The following is a 25,294-nucleotide window of genomic DNA, read 5'->3' on the forward strand; positions in this document are numbered from 1 at the left end:
CAAGTCATACTTTGGAGCCAGCTTGCATTGTTCATTTTGTTTATTAGTCACGATTATTTAGCAGAGAGACCATCCCACAGCTTCCCATCTTCCAGTCAGGCCTGTTACCATGGTTACTGGAGTTTTCAAAAGGGTTACTTTCTCTCATAATTTATCACCACTTAGACATCCTCTCAAAAAACAACTGTTGTCCCATATAAACTGTCAGCAATGATGATGTAATGGCGCCAGAGATAAGCTGATTGGCTGACCCCACGACAGCAGCAAGACTGGAGGGGTCAGCCGCAGGTTAATGACGTCTGCCACGTTGCCCCTAAGCACTGACCTAGTGTCAGCTGCCCACCACCAACCTTAACCTCAGTCAGTGGGTCCGAGCGACCTCAAATCTGACCTCAAATGCCAGATATCATTTGTCAGCCTGGTAGCTGATGCTGGGCAACAAGACTAAACACAATAACAAGCACAGAGAAGCACGGACGAGGCTGAATCAGACGGCAGAACTGAAATAGCACAAGAAGCTGAGAGTTGCACCAGCCGGCTAATAGATGCCACTCCTCCACTGGCGGCTACTACTGCCAGCATTTGGACTATAAAGTAAGGATCAAACTTACAACTCATTCCCATTTCTCCAGCTAATCTAGTTATAAACTGGCAATCCCCTGCTCCACAGCTTCCTAATGTTAAAGTTACGGGGTGTTTGGCACCTAACCCCATCCAGATTTTACCCCCCACTCAAGGAATTCAAATGCACTCCTCTAACCTCTCGGTGACAGAATGCCCATCTCAACTGCATTTGGGTGAGCAGTGTGTGAACGGCGGTGTGACGTGGGGGCGGAGTGTGAATACGTTTAGTTTGACCCTGCCATAGTTCTGTGGAGAGGGCGAGGCAGGGGGAAGAGAGGGAGGACTGGACAGCTGTTAGCCACACAGCCATGATGGATGGCCCACGCTCTGTCAGCTCCCTGTGTGGAGTTCATACTTGTGCTGGATCATAATTTCTAGCCTCTGGCCGTCATTAGAGGGATACGTTTATAGGGACAGTGAGATGGTGCCGTTTTTTCTGTAAACACAAATGTTTGGGCATATTAGAAGCAATGTGTGTCTGGGCGAAGCAGACACACACACACACACACACACACACACACACACACACACACACACACACACACACACACACACACACACACACACACACACACACCGTTCATCACCACAGACCGGCTACCTGGCTATATATATGTCTGCCGTGGGTGTGTGCGCTCCGTGTTTGTTTGTGTGTCTCTGTTTTGTCCCTGAGCTTTATTAGTGAACCGCTGACCTTCTCCACGGTTTGAGAGTGGATCAATACAAACCATTTCCACACAGGGGAGAGAGAGAGAGAGAGAGACAAGAGAGCAGTACAGAGGTGAGAGGATGAACGAGTTTCAAGAGGTAAATGAGAAAGACAGCAGCTAGAAGCAGAGAGAGGGACGAGAGAGAGAAAGAAAGGAAAGAGGCGCAGGACGTGGGCGGGCTTAAAAATGAGAGGCCGCGAGGGAGTCGGAGAGAGAGGAAGAGTTAGACGCCAATGCAACATAACATGAGAGAGTAAGGGAATTTGAAAGAGGGTGTGTTGAGATGAGAGAGACAGAGTGAGTGTGAAAATAAGAGCGCGAGCCCAGGAAGAGGCTTGAAGGGGAAAAGGGAAGGGATTGAGAAAAGAAAGCACAAAAGAAGAAGAAATAGCATCAGTGTTGTTGGATCTGACCACAATGCAGTCAAGTTTCTCAAAGCTGAACTTGAGCACATCATACCTAGATTTGTGTGTTCAGGGATTTTGAACTTCTCTTCACTTCTAGCTGTGGAAATGACTGTACTGTAGGCCGGCATGTGAACCACTAGCTGCATTTTAAAACACAGGAAACCAAAAACAGTCAGCTGCAGGCCAGTTCAAGGAATGGAGATATGTTCTTTTACTGTTACCGCCCATGAACATATCCAACATTATCAGTCGTGAGGAGTTGGATCTCGTGCCATGTTTTGGGCTGCAGTCACGGCTGTTTAACTGTGTTTTGGATGTGACGTCAATGTTCGGTTTTTCAGTAATGTTTTTCTTTCCAGTCAGTTTTGAATTGAGTGGGAAGACTGATCATCTCTAGAGATTGACGTGAATCAAATATATTTGAATGTGTTTTTAAATCTGATTTTCCAACTTTTTTTCTGTGTAATTATTTATTTTAGATTTTAGATTCCAAACTGTGTAGATAAAATAAATTGCTCATAATTACACATAACCCTAGCTAGCAAGATAGGGATATAAGGAGAATGACACAGGAGCTGGGATATTTCAGAGAGAGGGATAAACAGGGAAAATGGCATGTAGGGAGAGAGCGAGAGACAGAATACCAGCCAAGGAGAGAGCAACATGCCTTTTTACAGCCAGGGTGTGCTCGAAGGAGAGGCAGTGATTCACCGACGGAGAGAGAAGAGGAGGACGAGAGGAAGAGTGATGGCCCCAGAAATCTTTTCCTCACCACTGCCAAGAACAGTGTGAGAAAAGGGTGGATGACAGAAAGAGGGAGGGAGGAGAGGAGAGGGTGATTGAACGCTGGCCGCTGCACAAATAATATCGGTGTCCGTCACCTGGCCACCACACTGTCCTCCTCAGCAGCACCACCCTCTGTCATGTCAGCGCTGTGTGTGTGTGTGTGTGTGTGTGTGTGTGTGTGTGTGTGTGTGTGTGTGTGTGTGTGTGTGTGTGTGTGTGTGTGTGTGTGTGTGTGTGTGTGTGTGTGTGTGTGGCTCACCTGACAGGGTATGTATATCTTGGAGTAGGTGATATAATAAGCGGGACTCAGGAAAACAACAAAGCTCTCTTGGTGTTTATGAAATATTACTGGATTTATAGAGGTGTCCTCCAAATAGAGAAAGTTAGGGAACCTTTTTGCTCAGGGGTCACTTTGCAGAATATCTATTTTCCCACTACCTAAAAGTCATCACATTTAATGGTGATTTCCAGCAGCTTTTCTCAACAGCAAGCAAAACATTAAAGTAGCCAGCTGTAGCCTTTTAAGGTTACTAGAAAACATTTAGTGGTAGAAAGTCATGGAAAAGTCCTGGTATTTAACACCAGGGCAGCACAGGGAAACATGTTCATATATTATCTGATCAAGACACGTTCTAATTTATCAATTTTTTGTATGACTTTTTTTCATTATATCCACGTTATTGATGATTATTTACCAACAACCTCATGGTGTGAATATATTGTGAAAGCACCAATAGTCAATCCTACAATATTGTTGCAATATCAAAGGTATTTGGTCAGAAATATATTTTTCAGGATTTTTCACCTAGCCCTAATTGTTGCTTTTGATGAAGCAGTTAAACATACTCTCTTTGGCCTTACCAATTGTATATAAGCGAACTTTAACAAATCGAGAAATATTGTTTTAGGACACATAATTATCACACACTAACTGTTATATTTAGTAAATTGGGAGTTAAGGAAAAATATGTAAAAAAACAACTTGGTTAGAACATTCCTTTCCCCCGCTGGAGGCTCCATTGTCTCTACACCAGGCTCATACGTGACCCAAAGACTATTCAAAATGTCAAGCTGCTTTCTCTCGATCACCAGATGGATGGTGAGGTTTTGAACTTTGTCACAAGCCAATGCATCAATCAATCGGAGATCAATCATAGCTAAAAAGAAAAAAAGAGTCAATCTCCAGCATTCATTTTTTGATGATTCATAGGCCAGCTGTTGCATGACCAGCAGTGTCAAAGGTGACATTTGATGCATAACCTTGAATGGGAAATGATCACATTTGCATCGTAGTTATTTAGTTTTTTGGTATCTTCTTATTGATGCTGCTTGTTGCTGTGTTAATTATCCCCCTTACAAGACTTGTGAGGCAGTGTGGGTTGTGTTGCTATGCGTCTTTCCTTGTAAAATGTTTGATTCACGGTTTTTATTTATAGCTCGATTTTTCACAGGTGGGGCTATTTTATTTTGGTGGAGCCTCTGAGAGGAGCATTGTTATCAGAGTGGTCCTGTGGTGAGCTGCACCCTGGAGACTGATTACAGGAGTATAGCAGATGCAAATGTTATAACTGATCCTTCCACCTGTGCTTGATAAGAGCACACACCACTGCGGAATATCATACTGACTCTCTAAGTTTGATGCAGTAGAGCACACGGTTCTCTTTATTCCTAGGATCCGGTATTTGCTCTTTGCTTTCTGGTTTTACTCTCTGCTGTTCGACGTTCCAACAACTACTCTGCACGTCATGAGTAGGGCTGGGTGGTTTATTGACTCTTTAAGTTGTATTATTGATTCCTTTTCAAACAAGATATAGGATGAGATAATACGTTTTATATTGATATTGTTAGATATCACGTTACATAACGTTTCTAACATAAAGCCGTCTCAGTGTTTTGCATCGATCCTCTCTCTTTTCACACAAACCTGGTCCTATAAACCCAGAAGTATGTCACTGAGTTCTAAAGTTCCTGAGTGATGAAGTCACAGCATTGGCAGAATGAGTGATAACATTTCAATATTGGCCAATCCTCTTTCATAATGAATAAGCGGGACAGTGTTTCTGCTGGTAACGTCACCTCCTCAATCAACCAGCTGATCCACTTCCCAAATACCTAGGCGGATGTTTTTTTTTTCTGTAGGCCTATAAAAATGTATATTTTCTTGTACATGTGTTTCAGTCGTGGTCAGATCTTGTAGTTGTAGTGTGTTGACACAGTTTGAAGGATATGTAATAAGAGTAGTGTATGGGTGTAGCTGTGTGGTCGAGCCACAGAGAGAGAGGTGGATGAGCTCAGAGCAGACAGGTGTTATCCAATCGGAGCAGAGAAAGTAGTCAAATGGTAGTAAATGTACATTGTAGGTTTCAGTATGTATAAGTATAAACGCATATGCTCTTCAAGACCAACATTTGAGGCGTTGGGCATGTCCATAATTGTCATGTGGCTGGTCTGTTTAATAAAGAAAAATGAATTACACACTGACAACGTTATTATTTTTCTCAAATGGAGCTTATATCATGTGATATGATATCTGTTTTAATAAAAGTGCTTGTGACATCTCACATGTGGCTTTGACTTACAACTGAACGTTTAGCCCACATCGCCATTCAGCATAAACATATGAGATATGATTTTTGGTCCATATGTCCCAGCCCTAGCCATGAGCCCACGTTAAACAAACCCAGCAGAGTTTTATTACATCGTTGCAGAAAAGACAAAGTGGAATGGTCCAGCTCCTAACCTTATTAAATCCATCATTATGTATATCATCTAATGAACGTACCTCACTTGTGTTCTTTGTAACACACAGTCCTATTTCTGCCGACCTTATCTAAAAGGATGTGCCGGCAAATGGGTTTAAGTAATTAGAGCTGATTAATTGAGCCCGAGTTGACGAGCAGAGTTAATTGACAGTCTAAATGAGGTTAGGTATAGGAGACACCGATCGGGCGGGTCGTCTTTAACGTTAGTGGTACTAATAGGTCATGTTTCGATTCATTTTTGGTGATTAGATTTAAATTCTGAAATTTACTCATTCATATATAGGACCAACTTTTGATTGGATCGCAGTGGTGTGTGTGAGCTAACAACGTCACACCCACTCTGCTCTCAAGTGACGCTCTCATCTCATTATTAACGGACAATAGCAAACTCTTTGGAGAAGACCCCATGCTCTCTCTCTCTCATTCCCCCTCTCTCTCTCTGTTTAGCTCAACAAATCCCCGTCTCCAGCACCCCTCTAATGATACTAATTGTCAGTGTAATTATGTATTGATCTGTTCTGTGTGTGGGTGTTGCATACATCATTATCAGGAGTAATCAGAGAAAAGTGGAGCAGGGGTTGTGCCTGTGCTGCGCATGCTAACAGTCTTTGTGTGTTTGCTTTAAGTTTTTTTTTTTTTTTTTTTAATGTTTTATCAAATAGAGATTTAAGAGAAAAATATACATATTTTTAAAAGAGCTGCTGTATGAGTCTCACAAAGTAATAAAAAAAAATAATGTTTTTAAAAATCTGATTTATTTTCCTCAGATTTTCTCTTACAATTTCTTTAAAGGGATAGTATCTGCTCTACTTTAACATTTTATATTATATTATATTTATTATAAAATACATATAATATGAATTTGAAAATGAATATATAAAATGCTGAACATAAACACAAAATAGTTTCACCAAAACTGGCTGAAATGTTGGATTTCAGTTTGTTGCATTGATTTTCATAGAGACACACTGATGATATACCTTTTAACTGCTGCTTCACATGTATTGTATGCAGTTAAACCTTTAGTTTGTTGTGGGACATTTTTAAATCTGCGTGCCCACTCTTTCACCGCTGGCCACTGAGCATCTCCATCAGAACAGTTGGAGGTTAAGTACTTTGCTTAAAGGCACCTGTGGTGGCTGATGATGGAGGGAGAACTGTGTCACTCATTCACTTTTCTCTACACACATATACCAGCTGGTGAGGGTATTTGAACTCATGATCTCTTGACCACAAGCCTCCCTCTTGACACCATGTAAGCTTACATATATATTGACATTGGTTTATTTTCCACAGACTCTATGTTTCTTTCCATGTAGTTACGGGTGTATTTCTTCCTTTACAAATGTACATATCCATACACTATATATTCTTCCCTCTCTGTCTCTAACATTCTGTCGGATCGCGGTCTAAACATGTGGTGACAGCTTCTGGAAGCGGTGCTCTGAATAGGTGCCAACTCCTTGAGTTTTCACTGTCTGCCTGGAGTGCACTCAACATAGAAATGACTACCCAGCAAACCATGAAGGCATAATTGGTGCAGTCATCTCTCTTTCTAAATTATTGATCAGTGAGGATCCAGTAACATATTCTGGAAAACAACTACTACATCTTGTGAGGAAATAACTAATTGATTGTAAATAGTTTGGATTATTATTATTTCTTCGGGTTATTTTTCCACCATAAACCTCTCTCTGAATCAACAGCCTGCATAAAACACTTTTGCTAAGATGTTGTTAATGCCTCATGCATCTCGTCCAACACCTTTGAGACGGAACCAAACAAACACACTCTGCCTCCATGGAGCCCGTAGCGTCACAGCTGACGTGGTCGAGGAGCCCTATGAGACTTTCACGTCTTGTTTTTCTAACCACAGAGGCTGCTTTAGAGGTGTTCCAGTGTGTCTGTTTTTACATTCATGTGCTATATGCTCATTGCATTTCATGTGCAGTGTTCTCTTTATGGAGGCTTAACCTCAGTGTTAATTATGTTTATTGGCAAAGAGCTGTGATTTCTTTTTTTAAGTTACATGAATTAAAATCATAAAATTTACCGAAATAAAACCAACTGACCTATAGATTCACTATGAGTTTGGTAACCATAAGAAGGTGAGATCGTGGGATGAATAATTCCTTCAACTGAAACATGACTTGCTTTTCAATTGCGTGTGCTGAATGGATGCAACAAAATCCCTAAAATATTTTTCACATGGGCAGGTTTATGGAATAGGAAAAAAAGCATATCCCAGTAACCAGAGGACCCTCTTCCAATATTTTTTGTATGGGAATCATCTGTTTTAATAGTCTAGCTAAGGGTGACAGCTTGTAATTGTATTTTTGGCTTCCATACACATATGTAGTAGTAAATGATTTTTCTGTCGACGTTCATGATATTATTAAAAACACAGCAGCCCCATTACAGCGATATTTCCCAGCCGTGCCTGTAAGCAAGTAAGTACGGTGTGTTTGTGATATCTTTATGGCAGTCTGTGTGTGTTTCCAACGGTTAAATCACAGTCACACAGATTGCTGTACATCCAAGAGATGTCAGAGTAAGACGAAAAACACACTAACCTCAACAACCATCTGGCTTTTGTCTTTAGCGCGAAAGGTTACAATCGGCATTTATTCCCGACGAAAAGACTCGGCAGTAGTCACAGGTGTTTTTCCCCTCCAGCTCCGATTGGCAGTGATGGAAACATGACACCTGGCTGGACAATGATTTAAACCCTTTTTCCTGCGCAAAACTCTGTCAAGCTTTGAGAAGTGAATGCATAATTAATAAAATCAACAGGGATTCAGACCATTATTATAAAGAGACTGAATAAGTAACAGATATTGTAATTTAATCGCTTTTGTTCTCTCTGTGTGTTTTGTTAGCCACAAATCAACTCTTCTTAACTGAAAATAATATTCTCATTACAACCATTACAAGAGACATTAAAAGATAAGAAGTTACCACCGTAACTGGCCTCCATGCTTCTTTCTGTAGTTTACAAATCCTGCTTTGTGGCCCAACTATGGCACTTTGACCTTGTGTGTGTGTGTGTCTGTGTCTGTGACTGTGTGTGTCTGTGTGTCTGTGGCTGTCTGTGTGTGTCTGTGTCTGTGGCTGTCTGTGTGTGGCTGTCTGTGTGTGTCTGTCTGTGTGTGCTGTCTGTGTCTGTGTCTGTCTGTGTGTGGCTGTGTGGCTGCCATGCATTGTTTCATTCTCTCTTGCTTCAGTCTAAATATTAGTATATAAGACAGGGACCCATATTATTTGACAGTGATGTCAACTTACTTTGACCATGCACACACACACACAGACAAACAAACACATATATACACATGTGAACTTTGCATTATGAATGTGAAACTATGGCTGACATCAGATGCTAGGTTGACTTTATAAAGCAACACCAGGGTGCTCACACACAAACTCTGCAGCACTTCATGTGTTTATTCTTCATGCAGAAACTCCAGCAGTGTCTCCGTGAGTTCAAGGCCCCCGCTGAGATTTCTGGGTAATTTATGAGCTGCCTCACCCAGAATCGCTCACTCCGCTTGGAGCCAGCCGCATACACACTTGTCAGAAAAAAAGGCACCTGCATCTGCCAACATACTCCAAGGTGTGTGTGTGTGTGTGTGTGTGTGTGTGTGTGTGTGTGTGTGTGTGTGTGTGTGTGTGTGTGTGTGTGTGTGTGTGTGTGTGAGTGTGAGTGAGATATCTGATATCAAAACAAGGTGGATAGCTGCAGAGGAACCACTCCTGCAAGTAGATAGTTTTAGTTTCCCGCTGTCCACTGCTCTTTTACTTCTCTCCTGTTCACACACCAAAACACACACTTTTTTAGACTGGGGGGGGGGGGGGTCTGAAACTGTGTTTGTCTATTGGCTTTATGACGAGACAGCCGATGACTAGTAAGGAGAGAGGCATCATTGCTCTTTTTCTCTGACACACATACACACAGACGACCACACAGACGCATTGCAGGCTTGTCTTGAAACCGTTCTAAAAGCATTTACACCAGCCACTTCTGTCCCTATTTCTTATTTCCTCTTTCACTCCTTTTCAGTCCTTGGTGACCCGTAAAGATATTCTTTTGTCTTTATTCTGCACAAACAGGTTTTTATGTAGAAACATAGTTCTTGTTAACGCAACATGCTGCCTTATTCATTCACGTTGCCAAATGAACGAGTGTTTCGCCAAACATGTTTTTCTTCCGCCTTAATAGCCGTAATTCACAGCAGTGTATTCAAACAACAACACCTTGCTCCTGTACATAAGCCCGTATTGTATTCTCCCCTCTCCATATGAATAGAGGTTACTATGGACAAGTTCCACTTGTGGTCGGCGTTATGTGTGCCCAGACATATTTTCTTGACGTAATACGTTAAAGAAATAGCAATCATAGGGGGATGATTATTCAACCATTTGCTTCAGCGGGGGCCAACCAGCACACGTCTGTAATCAGTCAGTGTGATTGTGGGCGGGGTTGTGTGTGTGTGTGTGTGTGTGTGTGTGTGTGTGTGTGTGTGTGTGTGTGTGTGTGTGTGTGTGTGTGTGTGTGTGTGTGTGTGTGTGTGTGTGTGTGTGTGTGTGTGTGTGTGTGTGTGTGTGTGTGTGTGTGTGTGTGTGTGTGTTTGGTGCCATATGAATGACTATATTTCATCGTTTTGCAATGTGAAGTGGCTGAAGCAGCTCTACTCAGGGGAAACCACCACAGTTGTTGCTGTTCACCAGCAACATGCGTGACCTCTAGCTGTTATCTCGAGACCACTCTGGGTTTATATATATATATATATATATATATATATATATATATTATATATATATATATATATATATATATAGTATATACATAGGTGTGTGTGTGTCTTTTTGTGCATATCTCATATATTATCAGCAGTATCTAGGTTACATACATCTGTGACCTTGAATACAAGACCCTGACAGTTATAAAGTATAAACACACCAAGTACAGTATAATGCTACCCTAAGACTGTATAAGATAAAATAATCCTTTATTAGTCCCGCAGCGGGGAAATTTACAAAACATGTATGTTAACCCTTTCAACTATATCTTAAGCAAGAAATTCACTGGTTACACCTCACAAGACAATATGTTTCTGTTCTTGGTCTTGTATGATGATAAACTAAAAAATGTGGGCTTTGGTTGGTCAGACAAAACTGTGGGCTTCTCGAACTATTGCATTTCCATAAAAGTTTTAGTCGAAGCAATTGATTCGTAGATAAATAATCATAAGTTGCAACCTTCTTTGTAAAGTAATGGACTAGAAGTGTTTTAAACAGTGGTAGAAAACAGTGGTGCCACATTTGTCACACAATCATACTCATTTTTTTTTTTTTTTTTTTGGGACGGGGCTATAAGAAGAAAAAGACCAAGCCCCAGTGAAGTGCAAATCCCCAAATTCATTCAACACCACATGCATCATGCAAAAATCAAAACAAGAAACCAACTCTTCTGCATTTCTAAGAACCTGCTGCCAAAGTCAGTGGAAGGTTGTTGGCTTAACTATTTCATCCCCGTCGGAGTTCTGTGTCTTTGAAAACGCTGCGGAACGTTAAATACGGTCTCCAGCCAATAACCCCGCAGAGACCACAGAGGGAAATATTCTTTCCATCTGAATAGCGGCTCCAATTCACGTGGGGATCATTTAGGCCTTAAATTGCAGAACCAACATAAGAATGTAGCCTCCATTAAAATGGTTTCCAACCTCAAGGGAAACGCCCTTTATTTTCACGCTGATCTGTGCTGTTTAAACCTTCCAGACCTGCAGGAATGCTATTGCACCTTTACCCTCCAGTACCCCAGAGAGACCCATATAGGCTACTGTGTGTGCGTGTGCTAGTGTGTGCGTTGTGTGTGTAGTGGTCCGTGTTAACCCTTATGGACTCTTGGGGCTACTGTATACAGTGTTGTTTCGACTGTGAGTCTCCTCCTTAGAAGATGGATTAACCCTTTTAACTTGTTTTCCTTAGGCTCTGACGGCATTGGCTTGTGTGTGTGTGTGTGTGTGTGTTGTGCTTGTGTGTGTGTGTGTTAGTGTGTGTGTGTGTGTGTGTGTTAGTGTGTGTGTGTGTGTGGCTGACTCCAGTTCAGATTGATGGATTTCTCTCTCATGACTATATGATTTAAAAATGATGGCCCCTAGTTGTATGTTGTATGAAGACGATGGGAAGTGTTTTGTTGCACGCACACAGAAAAAAAACAACTGGTATGTGTGTATGTGTGTGCACAGGTTTACAAGTCCTCACGTGTGTTTCTGTCAGTCGCCTTTGTTCCGAAAAAGAGATTGCCCCCTAGCCATTAGTTGTTACAAAAGAAAGTTGTTTCAGGTAATGGCTGTGTGTGTTCCTGTCCCTCACTTTATTAAACGCACACACACACACACACACACACACACACACACACACACACACACACACACACACACACACACACACACACACACACACACACACACACACACACACACACACACACACTTTGCTTTTACCATGTGACTGATCACTGTGCAAAGGAAGAAAAATAGAGCATTCCAGTTGATAACCCCTCCACCCTCCACACAAACCCCCACCTCTACACTCTCTTTGGGAGAACATAACGCGGGTCCAAAGAGGGGCGTGAGGGACAGACGGAGCAGTAGTGATGGAGGGAGGGATGAAGAGGGTGATGCGGAGTGGTGAGGCAAGAAGGGATGGATGGAAGGAGGTAGAAAAGGACAGGGGGAGGGGGTATTGATGTTTGCTCAGTTACTGTATCAGCTGGAAGCAGATGGAGAAAAAGAGTGAGAAAGTAGAAAAAGGCAGAATAACTGGTTATTGACATGTGCTGAGCTGCAGGCAATTTAGGCAGATTGGGAAGGAGAGTGTGTGAGGGAGGGAGGGGGGGTGCTATCTTTTACTCCTCTGTGGATCAATCAGATGATGTAGTGATAAGACTCTGGATTACACCGCCATTTACACACTCCCTGTGTGTTTGTTAGTGTTAGTGTTAGTGTTTGTGTTTGTGTGTGTGTGTGTGTGTGTGTGTGTGTGTGTGTGTGTGTGTGTGTGTGTGTGTGTGTGTGTGTGTGTGTGTGTGTGTGTGTGTGTGTAACTCACACATGCGTCTGTTGGCTCTGTTTGACACACACTGACGCCCATTCAGTTCCACACTTGAGCAGTCAATCAGCAGCCCTGCGTCTGACACACACACACACACACACACACACACACACACACACACACACACACACATGCCTGCACTCTCTCACTCACACGCATTTGGCTTCTGTCAAACACGGTATTGCCAAAGCAGCATCCAAGAATTGCCTGTTTTTGGATTGATGCACAAACTTTTAAATCATTAAAACCTTGGGCTAGTAGTTATTACTTTCATTATCTATAATTGCGACAATTTCAATCAGTTGATAAATCCAGAAAAATGTCCCTCATTCCAAATTGATGTCCTTAAATTGCTCATTTAGTTTAAAACCCGTATATGATGAATTAACGATGATATAAATCATGGGAAAACAAGAAAAAATTCACATTTGAGAAGCTGAAAAAGTAAATATTTGGCATGTGTGTAGCTATTCAAAATCAGCCAATATCTACAAAAGTAACAAATGTGTTAGTTTAACAAACCATTCATTGTCTGTGGCTTTTAAACCCTTCTTCATAGGAAACTGATTAAGCTTTGTGTGTGTGTGTGTGTGTGGTGACTGGTTAAGGCCTTTTAAGGGTCAGTGGATTGCCGGGGGCAACGGCCCCCTCGTGACATGAGAATGCTCCAGATATGGTCACCAGCATTACCGCCATGAAACCGCCGTGACTGAACGCTTTACAATACACGGAGGGTTTTTCATGTTGGGATTCTGCTAGGGAAAAAGAAAATTGTGTTTATTAATGGCTCATGTTAACATTTTGGATAATAAAGTAAAAGTGTTGAATATGCTGCACATATCGCCCTGTGTTTACTCCCACTGTGAGTGGAATTATGAACCGCTCTGCTGCTTTCAAGGTACCGACCTTGGAAATCCCTTCGCTAAGGCGCTTGATGTCTGGGGCTTGATCTGAACCTTTGTCATGTTTCAGTCCCTGTTCTTTTAAAGTCCTCCTTTTCTCCAGGCTTTGAACTGTTTAACCAAAATAGGGCTTCAAAATACTAAACATTTTATTTATTTAAAGTGTACTCTGTGAAGCTGTGGATGTACCGAATCAAAAAGGTGCACAAGATAAAATAGACTGTGTGGCATTCTTTAGAACATCTAAAAACACAATGACACACAGAAAGCCTTGTTCACTTTTGTGTTTTTACTTATTAGAGTTCAAAATGAATACTATAAAACGACATCCTCAGATTAAGAACTGAATTTCAAACAGTTTTATTCTTCTGCGAGGCCCTTTCGTCTGATTGTGTTTTCTTTTTTTTCCTCCAGCCGCTGCAGATAGACGACAACTTCTGTGGCCAGGACTTCAACCAGCCTCTGGGTGGAACCAGCACCATCGAGGGCATCCCCCTCTTCATCGACAAAGATGATGGCATGACCTCGGTGGCGGCGTACGATTACCGTGGCAACACCTTGGCTTTTGTTGGCACACGTAATGGCAAACTGAAGAAGGTAGGAATTTTTTTTTTTTCTCCCTTTGGGCTTTTTTTTTTATCCAATCTTCCATTTCCATATCAATCAAATGACATGTTGGTTGTTTTTAGTTTTGGTTGCTTTTGGGCGCTGTAGTTGAAGAGAAATTGCTTCTAAAGTGTAGAGCAAACTTGCTTATTTTGGTGCTTGTCATTTCTAGGAAATTAAGCAAAATGGATGCAAGTCATTTAGAGATTTTCTTTCTGTTTTTAAATGGTGAGTAGATTTTTTTTAAGGTAGTAATGGTTATTGTTCACTTAATGAACTGTATGCTTGCAGCTTAATCATTGTTCATTGACACTGAGCGCTTTGCAGGCACTTTTTACACTAAGATTAAACGCAGTCAACTCCATTTTTCTCGCTAGTGGCCATTTCCAACGGGACATTCAAGTGCCTCTTTAAAACCTGTTCGTTTAACAAGCAATTCAGAGCGAGTCCGTGGCTACTCCTCTCATCGATTGTCATGTTAGTCACGTCACACATAAAATGTTACTGCTGTATCCCGACGCCACGTACCGCCTCGCCTCTAATTTTAAGAGCTCGCCTTCAATCAATCCAACAGCTATGACTAAGGGAATGGCTTTTCTGTTCTGGTCAGCTGTGTGGTGAGGATTAATTCAGGTGGGTAGGTGGAGGGCAGGACGGAGGGACGGAGCACTGATGGGTGGACTTTTTAACTTTCCGTGTTCTTTTAGAGTTTGACTTTCAGTTAAACTTTTCCTTTGGAGAGCATGTTAAGAGAGTTAATTTCTTAATTTTTAAGATATATATATATATATTTTTTTTACTTTCGAGACTGCGGGTTGTGTCTACATCAGATGCACATTTGGACCACACTAAGGCAGCTGCTGTATCCTCTTGTGGAGGAATGAGAAAGCTCCTAAATGACACCATGTTAACTATACATTAATGTAACATTAATGTTGGTTGGAACCTTGGATGGCATGGCGATTGTATTTGAGATCTACACTCTTACAATGTACCATAATTACGATTCTATCTGTGTGACATGCTTGTGTGCAGCCTGAGTATTTGTTACTGTGTGTGTGTGTGTGTGTGTGTGTGTGTGTGTGTGTGTGTGTGTGTGTGTGTGTGTGTGTGTGTGTGTGTGTGTGTGTGTGTGTGTGTGTGTGTGTGTGTGTGTGTGTGTGTGTGTGTATCCAGTCTATGGACGACGGGTAAATGGTAGCTCATTAGAATTCACCCCGTTTCCCGCCGCACTGCTCAAGACCTGTCATCCATTCAATATTATGAATGTATAATCAGCCCGTGTGTTTGTGCGCTTTTAATGCCTGTTTGTGTATGCACGCGGTGTTTGTGTGTTTGTCACTCACAGTACGCATAATAATGTGTACGCTTGTGATGGCATGGATTTGTGTGCGAGTATGTGTGTTTGTGTTTATGAGGGAGCAAGAGACAACAAACAATACAGTGTTGAATAAGATTCAGCGCTGTGCATTTGTCAAAGTGACACCCATTCACTTAGCTTGGCAGTAGTCCCTTTATTTATTTAGCCGTCGTCACATGTCTTTTCTTTTGTGCTGCTGTGCACTCTGTGGAACACCTGAGAAAGCAATGCTAGGGCAGGTTGCTGAGGTGTGTTGGTTTTTTTTTTACGTGTGTTTTGTTGTGCATTTGTGTGTTTGCCAAAAAGCCTGCAGTTCTTGTGGCTGCCTTCTGTTTCAGACAGAAGATTCCAAAACAACAAGAAATCTGGTCTTGGAAAATATTCAATTTGCATAGAAGGGAACAATATCTAAAACCTGACATTAAAGCACACACACACACACACACACACACACACACACACACACACACACACACACACACACACACACACACACACACACACACACACTCAAAGCTCTGCCAGAAAAATAATGATAGTAATGGAGAAAAAAGGCAAAGTAATGAAGAGATGATGAGAGATGAAAAAAAATGGAAAAAGAGCAACTGAATTAGTAGCGTGTGATAACGGATAATTCCTCACTGATCCGGCAGGCATTTGTCCTCTTCCAATCTGTGTCATTGTTTCTATAAGTGATTTAATATGTGTGCATATTATCTTATCAGCAGAATAAGATGTTTGAGTCATCAGGATCTGTTTCTACGAGTGTGTGTTGTTAGCTGCTGGCAGTTTAGTGGGAGTGCACTCAGACCATGATGCCATGATGGAGCGCATTCCTTGTTCTTATACTTCCCTCTGGAGAGCACTAGCATTGAATGCTGTTTATATAGCCATGCCTGAGGGTGCTGAAGGGAGATAGGGGCAGAAACAGGGAGAATATTGGTAAGATGGATGACTGTGCTAAAAGGAGGCAGCTTTCTAGTGTGCGCGTTTCTGTCTTATTTTGAGAGGATGAGAGGGGAGAGGATTTTCAGAATTCGTCAATTCATCCACTCCGAAAAAAAGCCAACGCTCTGTCTTTGCAGGTAAAAAAATGAAGGGACATCTTTAATCATCATGGTTGTATAGATTAGTGTGTTACGAATAGATCTTGTTTTCATCAGGGTACTTAAAGATGTTTCCTTTTTAAATAACATTATTACACCTTAAGCATCTCTTCATTTGCTCATTTGTCTGGACTTGAAGTGCTTTGATATGCTTTTGCTATCTACACAAAGTCTATTTTTACCCAACTCCAACGCTCAAGGTTACCGGAGCAACACAACGGTGGCACAAACAACATGTTTAATGCACTAATGAAGTCCCTCTGTGCTCCGTTGGCCACTCACACACACACACACACACACACACACACACATATATATATACACAGAGGGAGCTTTTACTAATGAGTCCTGGTTTGATGCTACAAAGATAGGAGATGCAAGGAGAGGAAGGGAGATAGAGATAAAGATGGAGCAGATAGAGAGGAGAGCCAGAGGAGGAGTAGGAGAGAAGGAAGTGATAAAGAGAGGTGATGTCCACTGGTGTGATTGAATAATTCCAGCGGTCATCTGGATACCGCTGCGGTCAAGGACACGGCGGCGGACTGGCAATATACGCTGCACTTAATATTTAGGATTAAAAGCCCTCATTCCCTTTGACTGTTTCATTATTTCTGTCTGCTTGGCTCGGCCTGCCGTTGGTCACCATGTGTCGCTGTTCATCTTTAAGCACGGCAGCGTTACATTATGTTTCATATCTCACCCTCTCCTTTTTAAGTCTTCTAAAGAGATACCGTAACTAAGTCGTCTCTGTCTGTGTTGTAAAGCCATCAGCAGATGGACATTTAAATAACAAGCGGGCGATTCTCTGGGCCACTTCTTGCACTTTAAGGCGCTGTTGAGCATTTACAATGAAAGGGCATTCACCATGACCCACACGCGCGCCCACACAAATACACAATCTCAATAGGCTGGCTGAGACCACCAGACAAAAGAGAGTTCAGGTCGATAATCCAATACCTATTTTTAAGTGCTTGTCTTTAGAGCTGCACACACATTTATACGCAAACGCACGTTGGGATTCCTCAGCTGCGCCCTCCTTCGGGGGGGGCGGTCGATTCGAGCCATCTGCCGTGTGTACGTGGCCAGTGTTCCAGGTGGTAGAGCCCCCCGGTGCCCGCTGCGAGCCCATTGTGGCTCTGCCAGGCTCAGGTGGTGCTGCGGAGGGGAAGTTGCTGCATTTCATCTGATCGGGGCATCAATGAAGCAAACTGGAGGCATCGGACAGCATGTCAGTTCAAATATATCTCCTAAATGTCGAGTGTAACAAAAACAAAACATACTGTAAAAGTACAATAAATAAAAAGAAGTTCAGCAATGCAGAATACGTGTCCTTCAAACAGGGATTTGTAAAGCGGAGGGCAGCAGAGTGTAAGTGTCTCACAAGAAAAGAGATAACATGATTGACCTCTGCAACAGCCAGAGTGTTTCCATAAACTAATTAGCATTGGTTCTGCTGAGGTCTCCTTGAGCAAGAACATGAGCCCCTATCAGCTGTGTTATCTGTAAAGATGAGAGGATGACGGCATCAGCCGGGCAGCTGATAGATCATAGACTTGATAAACTAGGCCTCTTTAAGACACAGTGGGTTTTTATGAATGATGGCGGATAGCAAGTCTTAGTTGATCAAAAGTGGTTTACAACTAGTATGAAAGATAGGCAAGAATAATTATGAAATAATAATAATCTAACAAATATTATCAAATACTTGCTGTAGCTAGTTGACCATTAGAGTTGTTTGTTTGCTGTCATCTTTTACATCCACTGTGTTTTTATATTTATTGCACTGGTCAAGTGGCATTCTAGCGGTTAATAACCAGTGACAGCGACGTTTGTTCCTGAGTCTTGCTGTGTGTGTGGAGTCATTGATGTATTCCACTGGGACTGCCGGTGTGTCATCATCAAGAGACCATGTCACGGCCTAATTGACTGATGATTGTTATTCCGCCGGTGCATTATGCTGCCCTGTCAAACTCCCCCGAGTGTGTTTCTGTGTGGTTTGCATTTTAAATGACTCAGGCCACCTCCCAGCCTTTAGAGACAGGACCTCCACCCAAAATAAAGGCTGGTATAAACACACTGTGGAAACACACCAGTAATACATGACCAGTAGAAGAAGTCAGGAAGGAGAGAAGAAATGTGGAAGAGGAGGGGGAGGGGGTTGTGTCATCATTTGGCTCAGCCACCCTCGCCACGAGGTTGTTTGGCCCGGGCAGCGGCACAGAGGCTGGCTTTGTGCGGGCGTTTGGGAGCACTCGGTCATTAGGTCACACCACTGCATGCGGTCACACACAAATGCAGAACGGATGAAAAAAGAGACGGGGCAAATGGGGATGCAAAAGGGCGATGAGAGGGATCAGATACAGGGAGGAGATGTTGAGACCCGGCGCTAAAGACAAATCGGATAAATTACACTTTCCATACAACACAAAATGAAGTGGAGTTTTTTCCACTTAATTTAGTCCCAGAGACCCATCAGTCATGCAATCTTATCAGGATGTTCCCAAATTAACAGCAAAAATGTATCATTTTCTGGTTTACCCTCTCTCCTGACTGCACAGCATTTAAATGGCGTCTTTCCGATTTCACACAGTGCGCCGTTAAGCCATAATGTGAGTGTGACAAGCCGAGCATATACAGTATTTCTTTCATACCACAAGTACCCTCTCTTTGCATGCAACCTAGCGTGAAATCATCTTAATCAAATGAACTAGTTGCCGGCCAGCTAGCTTCACGTACAGAGGACGGTGTTGTATGGTTTCTGGCCTGTGCCGTCCCACCCAGAGCGAATACAGGGGGAATGAATGTCCGTGTGTTCACGTCTGTCCAAGAAAACGCTGCACATTCTCCAGGTTTTGAGAGTGAGTGTGTCTCCATATGAAGCGTCTGGATATCAATTATCTCTCGTCATTACCAGCCCGAGTCTTTCTCCCATCTGTTAGCATGTCCTCTTGCGTGGCTATACTCGACCCAACAACGCGCACAACATCTCCCTGTGGACTCTCACAGACGCACATATTCATACACAGCGACACACTCGAGCCTTGGAGGCTGTCATTGCAGAATTTCACACAGAGAATATAACATGCAGGTGTGACCTCAGGCCTCGGACGCTGCCACCTCTGCTTTCATCAGTGTGAGAGAAACAGCCATATAGATTGTTGAACATCGTAAGTAAAAAAATAAATAAAAGAAATGTCTAAAAGGCATCCATAAATGTCAGTGTAAAACTACAGTTATGAATTAATAAAAGGAATCATCCATTGCTCCTTCACATTGACTCTCCGCTTCTGTTCTCTCTTCTCTCTCTCTCTCTCTCTCTCTCTCTCTCTCATTTTCTGTTTCATCTGCTGCTAACATATTCTCCTTCCGCTCTGTCCGTCTGGTTCCTTCTGTGATCAAAGATCCCTCTCCCTGATAATGGTTGAGCATTGTGTGTGTGTGTGTGTGTGTGTGTGTGTGTGTGTGTGTGTGTGTGTGTGTGTGTGTGTGTGTGTGTGTGTGTGTGTGTGTGTGTGTGTGTGTGTGTGTGTGTGTGTGTGTGTGTGTGTGTGTGTGTGTGTGTGTGTGTGTGTGTGTGCGCGTTGATATGAGATGTAGTTGTCGCTGTCTTTCTGTAATCATTGTCTCTCATTAAAGAGAAGGGCAGAGCGCACACACATACACACACAGAATGTACATACATGTTAGGATACTGAAAGTACGTGCACAACCTTGGGTACATACACATACTTTCACTTCTTAGAAACCTGGTTTTAGCACGCAGGTTTTAAGGGTATACAGTAATGAGGGCTCTTCTTAAAATATTCAATGCCATCCAAACCCACACACATACACCCACCCAGTCTCATTAAACCAGTGTCTCCAACTCCACACCTTTATCCTACAAGAGCCTCATCTACCCCAATGATCCAGTAGATAGTATCCACATCAGTAAGGGACACTATGAAGTACTGCAAGCTCTACTTAAAAGCAAATCTAAGGAAATGTCTCTACTTAAACTCAGCCCCAACTATTACCCAGTCATTTCACCGGTGCAGAGCAATACGTTCAAAACTAATCACTTGTAAATCTCCGGATAAGTTACAGTGGGCTCCTGTGCTGTAACAGTTCAGCCCTACGATAATCTCAGTGCTAATGCACTTCAGCCCGGTCCAGCAGCGTGTGACTGCACCGCACCGCACGGCACTCATTCACCAACTCGGCATTCCCGTCCTAATTCACTACTACCAGGGGTTAATGAGGCAAAGTGAGGAGTGGAGGAGAGGAGAGGAGAGGGGGGGGGAGAAAGCCGGGAGAAAAAAGAGACAGGAGGAACAGAAAGAGCAAAGGGAGATGAATAATAAATGTACCATGCTTGAATCCATTTTAAGGGAAGATTAGAGGAGTCTGGATGCAAGCTGGGATGCTCACATGATCCAAGTAAGGACGAGGCCAGCCTGTTTCTAGGTCATCTCCATTAAACATCTCTGGATGGTGCATCAAAGAATCCCCGCTTTCTCATATTATATATTCGTGAAAAGTTACATTTCTGTTTACTTTTTTTAAGTATACCTGAAGAGTCTTTTTATTATATAATGCAATATTAACAAATATAAGTTAAGGTTTATGCCATAAGTCAAAGTTCACTTTTTTTGTATGTATTAGACAATGCCATAGTATAATGTGGGCCTTTTTAAATTGAATAGAACATGCAGCATAGTGATTTGGAATGGAGCTTGATTTGTGCCTCTAGAAAGTGAAGTTGTTGGTAGAGGATTTAGTGTCCTGGCATTGCTGCGTCCATACCGGCTGATTCAGCCAACAGCACACCTGGTTGATGGCCCAGCGCCAAGGCTCCATGGACACACTCTCTTCTGGCAAGACACACACTCACACACATGCACACACATATTCTGACACCAGAAGGGTTGTCATATCTCAAGCCAACAAGTCAAAATGAGCACATTCAGGCATGCATATATATATATATATATATATATATATATATATATATATATATATAATATATATATACATACACACACACACACACACACACCCAAACTTGGACACTTCCTGTAAGTCGCTTTGGATAAAAGCGTCTGCTAAATGACTGTAATGTAATGTAATGTAATGACACACACTGGTGCATGTTGGATGGCGGCACAGTGTCCAAAGGGATAGGCATGAGTGGCACAACGGGCATAGATTACCTTTGGCCCACAGGGGCTGTTTTATACCTACAGGCACTGACATGCTCAGACAACGTCTCACACACTTGTCTCTTGCAATCAAGCCCAGCAGCTCACAGTAAATGCATTGGCATGGAAAGGACCATCTTCAAATGGCTGTACAGCTCTCAACAAGCCCTTAACAACCGCGCTTGGAAGCTACATGAACCTGCAGCGATAGAGTTGCAGGAAGGATCGACTGTTTACAGAGTGATGCAGTTACATGGAAGTAGAACATATAACGGAACAAGACGCAGCACTCTGATGGTTCCCTTAAATCTCTCAGTTAATAACAGGATGTTTATCTTCATTATACCACATGACAAGTGTAAATGAGTGTAAATACATGAGTTACTAACACATTTGCTAATATACTGTGAAAAATGCAGACGGCACCAGATCCGCGTTCACACTCTCCTATGGGAAGCTGGCTTATCAGATTACGCATCGCCAAGCTAATAGATTCTTAATAGATTGTTTTTGATTAGTTCCTCTGGTTTAGTGACGTTAAGATGATTAATGTTTGTGTGTGTGTGTGTATAGAAACAAATGTACGTTTGTGTTCACCCGCATACATTTGCGTACAGTTTTGTATTAGTTAACAGAAAATGTGATTTACTGAAATTGTTTTTGTGTTTGTTGTCACAAGTGGGTTGTCATAAGGCTATGATATGCTTTGGGAGCATTTCAGAGCCACAAATACCCTTGAAATACACAAACAACTCCAAATGCAACAGCTCCCTGCGTTCATCCTTCTCACACAGCATGGTGGCGTCTCCCGCCGTCTTAACTAATTACTCCCCCACCCTGTCTCCCCGGAGGGAGAAGCTTCAGCCTGAAGCCTTTACACGAGCTTGGTAACTTGCCCCCCAGCCTTTTCTGCCTTTAGCCTGCTCGCCTCCTGACCACTGCTCGCCATATTGCACTGACCCCGTGGCTAATCCTTTTAGCAAAAAAAAAAAGCGGAAAGCCAATCCCCCGACGGCGGTCTAATACCCTTTGGCTAATCTTTGAGCGTAACAGTTGGCTAAAGTGAACTCACTTGTTTATTATTAGCCCTTTGTGTGCAGGGCAGCAAGTCCGCTCGAATAATTGAGTTGAGATTTCATTTGATGCTAATTAAGAGGAGTAACTTGTTCCAGCCGTGGCTTAGGTTCTTGTTTTTAGCGTTAGTGGAGCTAGCAGTGAAACACCTAATGGCTCCATTATTGGTGCAGCTGACCTTGTGGCTTCTCCACTTCCATCCGCTAAGCCCTTAAAAATGAAGAATTATGCATTTAAGACGAGGCTCTCTGGGCACAGAGTGTTATTCACTTCCTTGCAGAGGGTTAGTTCTTTTTTCGACGCCACTTTCTTTTCCCCTTGCAATCCTCCTCCTTTTCTCCCGATTCTGAGTCTGAGACAGAGAGATCTCATCATCTCCCCCTTCATGGTGAAATATTTATCCTTCCTTTCCTTTGGTTCAAATTTATCAAACTGACGGAGTCTTTAATTAGTCATGCATGCATCTATCTCTCTTCTCCCTGTCGGTCTCTTGTCCCCCCCTTCAGTTCTAGTCTCTTTCTCCCAGCCTCTCTGTTTTTCTCTCTTTGATTTACTCACACCATTGCTACTCTCTTTCTGCTCCTCTCTTTTCTCCATGGAATTAGTCATTAGCTGACTGACTGAGCTGATTGCATCTATTCCCAAGGCTAGCATTTGTTTGTGCATCTTCTTTCTTTCCCTCCCACCCTCGCTCTCCACCCTCTATTTCCCAACTCAGTCTTTCTCCTTCTCCTCCCATCTCATGCTGCCCCCCCTCCATACATCTCCACACTTTCTCGCCCATAAAGTAATCTTGGCCACAAATACAGCTTTGGGTTGCTGAATTAGTACACCATGGTACACAGACTCTCCCCAGTCTCCTCCATACCTTCTCCATAACCTTAATTGCACGGTGCCATTTTAAATTGGCTAACACCAATTAAGGCCTCACTATTATATTTAATTGGTCATTTAGCTTGGCTACTGTTTGAATGCAGCGTCTCCCTGGAAATGGCTCAGTTGGCCTCCGACAGCACATGTGGCCATTTCGGAGACGGTTTCCTCCTCCCTGTGGGTTTTACAATGGTCTGGCCAGCTACTGACACTGCCAAGAGCCAAGATGGAAGGGTGTGTGTGGTGTGTGCGTTGGAGGATGAGTGACAAATGGCAGGGGGAGAGATATTCTCCTCTGTCTACCCTTCCCTCTCTGCAACCTCTCCTTCCAACCTTCCTCACACACCTCTTCTTCTCCTCTTCTCAGTCCATGTGTTGCCGGTGGATTAAGCTAATTAAAGCACCGCATGCAGGGTCCCCAGAGAGAAGCTGCACACACACACACACACACACACACACACACACACACACACACACACACACACACACACACACACACACACACACACACACACACACACACACACACACAACACACACACACTCATTAACGGATGCAAGTACACAGATGTCCACCATAGGAAAAACAGCCAGGAAACATGAGAACATGAACACATAGATACAAAGACATGCAACTCGCTGTGCATGAGCTGCTGCAGAAGATAGTGTTCGCATGTGCTGCATCCAAGCACACTATGCATTACAGTACAGTGTTGGTCTATATATGGTCCTGTCAAAGCACCATGTAAATACTTTATGGACCACTTTCTTGCACTGTAAACAAGCTCAACATAGTCTTTACTGAATTTCAATGGATTTACGTTCGGATTGAATTATTTGTCATTAGTGAAGAACCGAGCTGATGTAAACCCCCCCCCCCGCTGTTTGATGCTAACCCTGCATCCTCAGCCTGTGTTCGCTCCAAGCTTCAGCCCAAGGACTCCCAGCTATGTGTTATCAACCATAAGAGCCTTGTTCTGTATATTTATGGGTCACTGGCAGGGAACTAGTGGCCCAGAAATAACACCAGACCTTCTCACTTTAACCCCGGCTTGTGTGTGTTTATTTGTGTGTGTGTGTGCATGATCCGAGAGAATACGGTTGATAGTTTCTGTAGTGGTTAGTTAGGTTGTTTTTTAAGACATGATTGACAGCCAGTGCGGGAGCCGTCCTGCTCTTATGTGTATGTATTAGTGTTCATGGCGAACAAGTCCGAACATATACCGTGTGTGGCTACCGACCCAAGCCTGAATGTGAAAAGAGAAAAATGTCCTGGAGAAATAAAAAGAAATGGGCTGAACAGATGAAAGAAATAGCCGAGGACGGAAGGAACCCCTCCATCCTGTCATAGAGAGAGACAGGAAGAGAGGGAACGCTGTGTCTCTTGGTTGGAAATCCCTTCCGGATGTTTCTGCTTTCAGGATATTGGCCGTGTCTCTGGAAAACTGCCTGCTTCCAGGGAAACCTATTGGATTACTGATAACCTTGGAATGGATAGGGCCAGCACAGAGGATGTGTACAAGAGAGAGGGAGGCGGGGGAGAAAGCGATGAGTGCATGGGCTTCTCCCTCACTTTGCTTCACTCGTCTTTTCCCTTCTGTTTTTTATTCTTTTCCTCACTCAATTGCCCCTCCATTGTATTCCCTTGTAGTTAAATCAATGACGAGTCTGACATTAAGTATGAGTGTATACCTCTGGCTTCATAGTTCCCTTTAAATTGTATTTGTCCCCCCCGTGCTGTGGTGAGGGTACGGCTCTTGACTGCACCGATGCCCCCCGTGAGAGAGCTGT

At 42.9% G+C, this 25,294-nt stretch overlaps 1 protein-coding gene across 1 annotated transcript in view; it reads left to right on the top strand.

Moving 5' to 3' along the window:
* Positions 1-25,294, top strand: part of LOC129105266 (plexin-A1-like) — a 186,626-nt gene that overhangs the window by 39,156 nt on the left and 122,176 nt on the right. Inside the window, 1 exon segment of the mRNA XM_054616196.1 lies at positions 13,719-13,901. Coding sequence (XP_054472171.1) covers positions 13,719-13,901 — 183 coding nt within the window.

This window comes from Anoplopoma fimbria, chromosome 17 (assembly GCF_027596085.1).
Source record: "Anoplopoma fimbria isolate UVic2021 breed Golden Eagle Sablefish chromosome 17, Afim_UVic_2022, whole genome shotgun sequence".
NCBI classification, from domain to species: domain Eukaryota; kingdom Metazoa; phylum Chordata; class Actinopteri; order Perciformes; family Anoplopomatidae; genus Anoplopoma; species Anoplopoma fimbria.